General features: G+C 38.5%; 1 gene segment (V, D, J or C); it reads left to right on the top strand.

Annotated features, from left to right (window-relative positions):
- Positions 1 to 4829: 4829 nt before the first annotated feature.
- Positions 4830 to 6199, top strand: LOC690527 (Ig kappa chain V-VI region NQ2-48.2.2-like). The segment is given in 2 exon segments: positions 4830 to 4907; positions 5077 to 6199. Coding segments are annotated over 2 exon segments (360 nt in total).
- Positions 6200 to 7353: the final 1154 nt, after the last annotated feature.

Below are 7353 nucleotides of genomic sequence, written 5' to 3'. Positions count from 1 at the left end.
GGAAGAAAAAGGAGGAGCAGAAGCCCCAGAAGCAGCAGAAAGAAAAGAGGAGGAAGAGGAGGAGAAAAGTGGAATAAAAATAATCTGGATTCTGATGATAGCAAAGGATAATCCACCATTGGTAGATGCAGTGACACCAATGTGGTAGGTGAATTCAGCATCAAGTCAAGGACAAGGTAAATTATTCGCTCAATACAAGATTAGGGAGTGCAGTTAATGAGCTCTGCAGTAAGATTATGGCAGTGTAAAAGGTAAACTCAAGAGGAGCAAAAAGAGAAAAAGCAGGGTCCAAAATTATCTCAACCTTACATTTCGAAGGCAAGTACAGAAAACCCTTGAAAACATTCTCCTTTCCATTCAGAAACTTCAGATTTTGACTAATAGTTGGAGGGTGAGTTGTTCCACTTCGGTTAAAATCACCAAGCTACTATCTCCCAAATCTGTCTAAAATCCACCTCAACTGCGGATATCTCACTGCTGTGCCAGGAGATTATATAATTGAGTTACTGCAAATAATTTCAAGGTGACCATAATGCATAAGCATCATATGATTGAAAAACTGAAACCCATGAGTCTTACAGAGGCACAGTTAAAAATAGCTATGTCAAAATAGTGATAGTGCTGCTGGGAATAACCACCTTGTTGTTTGTTGGTACAAATTGGGGCAAGATTTTTTTCCCATTGATGTGCTGGTGCTAGAAAACAATAAACCTAGATTCTCTCCCTGTGAAATTGAAGAGTATACAAATGTTCTTGTGACACTTTATCGAGAATTCTGGCTTCCAAGACTTTATTTGGAAGGAAAGAAATGAACTAAGGTCACGTCCATTGATTTTTGGGCACCTCCTTTATTTCACCTCTCTCTCTAGTCCAGGGAAAGCCCTGACTTTTTCACCCTTCTCAATTGTAGATTTCAAATAAATTTCAAGGCCATCTAGCCATCTGTTCTGTTTTTTCTCATTTGTGTTCCTGAATGACTATTTTCTTCCCTACACCTCTGTCCCAGATCTCAAGCTCCATCTGCCTCTTATGACTATTTAACCCCCCCAACCCCATTCCTAATTAAGATTCAATGTTCCTTGTTTGATCTTCCTTATTGTTTTCCTTCTTTGGGTCTGTAGACTGTAACATAGTGCCTGTTTTTAATGGGTAATATCTGCTTATAAGTGAGTATATAAAGAAAGAAATTAGGGAAATGACATCATTCACAATACACCCAAATAATATAAAATATCTTAGTGTGATTTTAACCAAGCAAGTGAAAGATCTTTATGGCAAGAACTTCAAGTCTCTGAAGAAAGAATTTGAAGATCTCAGAAGATGGAAAGATCTCCCAGGCTCGTGGATTGTCAGGATTAATACAGTAAAAATGGTCAAGTAACATATAAAGGCAGACCTATCAGAATCACACTAGACTTCTCGACAGAGACTAGGAAAGCCAGAAGATCCTGGACAGATGTCATACAGACCCAAAGAGAACACAAATGCCAGCCCAGTTTACTGTGTCCTGCAAAACTCTCAATTAACATAGATGGAGAAAGCAAGATATTCCATGACAAAACCAAATTTACACAATATCTTTGCAAAAATCCAGAGCTGCAAAGGATAATAAATGGTAAAGCCCAACATAAGGAGGCAAGCTACACCCTAGAAAAATAAAAAAACTAATCGTCTTGGCAACAAAACAAAGAGAAGAAAAGCACACAAACATAACCTCACATCCACATATGAATATAACAGAAAGCAATAGTCACTATTCCTTAATATCTCTCAACATGAATGGACTCAACTACCCAATAAAAAGACATAGATTAACAAACTGGATACGCAACAAGGACCCTGCATTCTGCTGCCTACAGGAAACACACCTCAGAGACAAAGACAGACACTACCTCAGAGTGAAAGGCTGGAAAACAACTTTCCAAGCAAATGGTCGGAAGAAGTAAGCTGGAGTACCCATTCTAATATTGAATAAAATCAATTTTCAACTAAAAGTTATCAAAAAAGATAAGGAAGGACACGTCATATCCATCAAAGGAAAAATCCACCATGTTGAACTCTCAATCCTAAATATCTATGCTCCAAATACAAGGGCACCTACATACGTAAAAGAAACCATACTAAAGCTCAAAACACACATTGCACCTCACACAATAATAGTAGGAGATTTCAACACCCCACTCTCATCAATGGACAGGTCATGGAAGCAGAAGTTAAACAGAGATGTAGACAGACTAAGAGAAGTCATAGGACAAAACAACAATTGGGAAAATATCTTTACCAATCCTACGTCTAATATAGGACTAATATCCAAAAATAAAGAACTCAAGAAGTTAGACTTCAGAGAGCCAAATAAACCTATTAAATATGGGGCACAGGGCTAAACAAAAAAAAATATCAGCTAAGGAATACTGAATGGCTGAGAAGCACCTAAAGAAATCTTCAGCATCCTTAGTCATCAGGGAAATGCAAATCAAAACAACCCTGAGATTCCACCTCACACCAGTCAGAATGGCTAAGATAAAAATCTCAGGTAACATCAGATGCTGAAGACTGTGTGGAGAAAGAGAAACACTCCTCCATTGTTGTTGGGATTGTAAATTTTTACAACCACTCTGGAAATCAGTCTGGTGGTTACTCAGAAAATTGAACATTCTATTACCTGAGGATCCAGCTATTCATCTCCTAAGGATATACCCAAAATCTACTCCAAAATACAACAAAGGCACATACTCGACTATGTTCATAGCACTCTTATTTATAATAGCCAGAAGCTGGAAAGAACCCAGATGCCCTTCAACAGAGGAATGGATTCAAAACATGTGGTACATCTACACAATAGAGTACTACTCAGCAGTCATAAACAATGACTTCATGAAATTCAAAGGAAATGGAGTGAAGTATCCTGAGTGAGGTAACCCAATCACAGACAAACACACATGATATGCACTCATTTATAAGTGTGTATTAGCCCAAAAGTGTGAATTACCGAAGATGCATTCCACAGACCACAGGAAGCTTAAGAAGGTTGACCAAAATATGAATGCTTCCAGTCCTTTGTAAAAGGGGGAACAAAACTGTCCATAGGAGGGTATATGGAGGCAAAGTTTAGAGCAGAGACTGAAGTAACGGCCATTCAGAGCCTGCCCTACATGTGGCCCATAAATATACATCCATCAAAACTAGATAAGATTGAGGGTGTTAAAAAGTGCATGCTGGGGGTTGGGGATTTAGCTCAGTGGTAGAGCGCTTGCCTAGGAAGCGCAAGGCCCTAGGTTCGGTCCCCAGCTCCGAAAAAAAGAAACAAACAAACAAAAAGTGCATGCTGAAATTGACTGTATCTAGACCTCTTCTGAGAGACACTTCCAGAGGGTGTCCAATACTGAGGTGAATGCTATCAGCAAACCACTGAACTGAGAATGGGACCTGCTTTGGGAGAATTAGAGGAAGGATTAAAAGAGTTTAAGGAATTTGCAACCCTATAAGAACAACAATGCCAACCAAACAGAGCTTCCAGGGATTAAACCACTATCCAAAGACGATATATGGACTGACCCAGGGCTCCAACTTCATATGTATCAAAGAATAGACTTGTTGGGGCACCAGTGGAAGAGAAAGCCCTTGATCCTGCTAAGGTTGGACCCAAACTGCAGGGAAATGTCAGGGGGAGCATTGGGGGGTACACACTTATGGGGGAGTAGGAGGGATTAGGAGGCTTATGGACAGGAAACCAAGAAAGGGAAAAACATTTGAAATGTAAAGAAATATATCCAATAAAAAAAGGAGAAAATATAAATCTCTTTATTCACTTTCTAACCCTATATCAGTCATTCCTCTCCTCCCAGTATCTCTTTTTTTTCTTTTTTTTTTTTCGGAGCTGGGGACCGAACCCAGGGCCTTGCGCTTGCTAGGCAAGTGCTCTACCACTGAGCTAAATCCACAACCCCCCCAGTATCTCTTTATGCAAGTCCTCCCGCACTCCCTCAGTCTTTACTATAAGTAAAACTCTTGCTCAAAATTATACGTGACTTTGCAAGTTAAGTTGCTGACAATTTTTAATAACTAAAATGTATTTATTTGAAAAGTTCTTTCATATATATTTTAGTTAATAAATAGAATATGAATGAATCAGTTACAGAGCACAATGAATACTGAGAATGGAGATTGTTCAGAGTAGTTTTAGTTGAGTGCATCTTCATGAATCTCCACCTCATGTGCTCTTAAATCCAGCAGTACCAGTGTTTCCATTGATTTCATTGGGAGAGTTCTTTTTCCATCTTTCTCGGAATGGCCTCAGCACTTCACAACTGCAGAAATGTCTCTAGCTCACCTGGGCTCCATATGACATTTGCAGGATATTTTTCCTTTAACTTTGTGTGAATGATCATCTGAACAGATTGAAATGTGTAGGTTAGATATCTAATGAATATTCAGAAAAAACAAGAAGGAGATAATGCTTTCTGTGATCATTACAGACAGTCATTCTCATTATACCTTTATTATGAGAATAATATACCTCAAACTGCGCAAATGAACATCCACTGTTTTATAGATCAATGTTTTGGGAAGCATATGGATAATACTGTAGAACAGAGCTTTTCTCCATAAAACAGGAAAGAGAGAACAGAAATTTTCTTCTTTATCATTGTTGTGACTACAAATAAATAGATATTTTACTGGTTTAACTTGCTTTGGCTTAGTTAACAGACCACATGCTTATAAGCCAACAACTGCCCAGATTATATCTTGCTATTTGCATACTTCACTTTCAGAAACCACAAACCTCTCACAGTTGTTTTAAAGAGATGTACTTATAAGAATAGCAGCAATTAGCCAGGGACCAAAATTCAAGTACACAATGGATTTTCGGGTGCAGATTTTCAGCTTCCTGCTAATCAGTATCACAGGTAACGAGGCCATGGAGTATGAGCTAAGAATCCAATGAAAATTCTTTTCCCTGGGGAATTTGAATCTAAAATATACTTTTTTCTTTATTCTGAATATTGGATGGCATGAAATTATTTTTGTATCTCTATGTCTACTAACCCCACTCCTTTCTATGTCCCTTTTTCCTAGTCATAGTGTCCAGTGGAGAAACTGTGCTCACTCAATCTCCAACAACCACGGCTGCATCTCCAGGAGAGAAGGTCACCATCACCTGCCGTGCCAGCTCCAGTGTAAGCTACATGCACTGGTACCAGCAGAAGTCAGGCGCCTCCCCCAAACTCTGGATTTATGACACATCCAAGCTGGCTTCTGGAGTTCCAAATCGCTTCAGTGGCAGTGGGTCTGGGACCTCTTATTCTCTCATAATCAGCTCCATCGAGACTGAAGATGCTGCCACTTATTACTGTCAGCAGAAGAGTAGTGACCCACCCACACAGTGATACAGACTTGAACAAAAACCTTCTAACCCCTTAGGACCCAGTAACTTCCTCCTGGAGATTAAATGTGGCCAGGGCTTTGTAGTCTACACAGGGTGTACTGCATTATAATGTCATTTGCATCTCTGGATATCTGTCTCCATAATATTCCACTGTACTACAGTGCTGTTCTCAAATAATCTACTTTTCCTGTCATTATTTAGTCTCAATTTTTGTTCTGATTGTGGAAGGCAAGTGTGGCAGGCACTTCTCCTCAGCTTAGTGTATGTTTATATCCATCTTTCTCATAAATTAGGGAAAATTATGTTTTGAATTTGTTGAAGATATTTTATGGATCTTTGAGCAGGGAAACTTTTTTTATATTTATATTATTCTTAAATTTTGTCTTTCCATAGTCCCAAATGTCCTGGGTCTTTGCGCTAGAAAGGATTTCAATTTGGCATTTCTTTAGAGAGGTGTATTAATTTGTTATATTGTATCTTCTACCTCTGAAGTTATCTCTCCTATTGTGTTGGTGATGCTTTTCTATCTATTTTTTTTTATTCTTTTCAGAGTCAGTGGATCCATCAGAATTCACTTTTACTACTAGCACTCTGGAAATTCAAGTCATAATATAAATTACACAGAAATGCAGCTATGGGCTAAAGAGATGGCTCAGTGGTTATGAGTACTGAATGCTCTTCCAGACATCCAGTGTTCAACTCCCAACATCCACATAGTGGCTCACAACCATCTGTCATGAGATCTGATGCCCTCTTCTGGTGTGTCTGAAGACAGCTATAATGTATTTATATATAATGAATAAATAAATCTTTTAAAAAATGCAACTATGTCTTCATCTTGGTCCCCAAACATCTGAAGTGGAGATGTTTCCCCAAAACTATAGCCTGACTATGGTATCCATTGCCCAACAAGTCTGACTTACTGACTTCAGTGGGAGAGGACACGCATAATACTGCAGAGAAAGGATACATCTGAGGAGAAACAAGTATGGAGGAAGGATCCTGCGAGTTGGGGACTTAAAGAGGGGACAGCTTTGGGGATGTAGATAAATAAATGATGAATTAATGAATTAATAAATAAATTGCACAGAGATGCAGAAATGTGGAGCTAGGATTTCACAGTTGCTTTCCCTGGTTCCTCAAACTGCAGACAGAATGGTGCAAATGAAGCCAGACATTGAAGGACACTGGAAAGTTTTAGCCAAAAATGCCCAGGAGGCTTCTATCTCCCACAATACTTTTGGTGTTTGTTTTGTTATTTGGCTTGCTCATTTGTTTGTTGTTTGTTTTTACTCTGGAAAACAGACATTATTTAGTCTCTAAGCTTCATGAACTGTACGGTTCATTCTACCTGAAGCATCTTGGTGACAACATTAGTTGAGATTCGTATAGTAAATCAAATGTCATTGTAGGTGTCCCAAACACTAATTAGTTTTAGAAATGGAGATAATCGAAATATAACAGTAGAGTTATTGACTGGCTTTGAATATGTGGGAAGGAGGAGATCAGGAAAATTGATACTTAAGATACAGAATCTTCTAGTGTTCATACAGAAACTATATGTCAGTTGTCATCAAAAATGAGCTATCTCAGCTTGAGGTCTCAAGATTTGTTTCATTAGTCCAGTGTTATGGTAGTGATGTTCCCTGCTCCCTGTAGCTTTACTCCAAATTTAAAGTAGTCCTCACTTTTTTCATGCACCTGCCAGAAAGTGCTATTGGGTTTTATAATCTCACAAACTACCTTATACATGTGATGTATAAACCCTTAATTAAGCCATTGTATGAGGAGTTAGAGAAGATAAATGGCTTTGTGTGTATGTGTGTGTGTGTGTGTGTGTGTGTGTGTGTGTGTGTTTGTGTGAAATGTAGTTCAGAACTCACAGGAAGCATTTTGACATAGGTAATTGCTAAAAATAAAAAAAATTAAAGCTAGGTAGATACACACACACAAAAATATGTGTGCAC

The sequence above is a fragment of the Rattus norvegicus genome, chromosome 4 (genome assembly GCF_021556685.1).
Source record: "Rattus norvegicus strain SHRSP/BbbUtx chromosome 4, alternate assembly SHRSP_T2T, whole genome shotgun sequence".
NCBI lineage: Eukaryota > Metazoa > Chordata > Mammalia > Rodentia > Muridae > Rattus > Rattus norvegicus.
The sequence above is the reverse complement of the archived record's forward strand: the minus strand, read 5'-3'. Positions and strand labels throughout refer to the sequence as shown.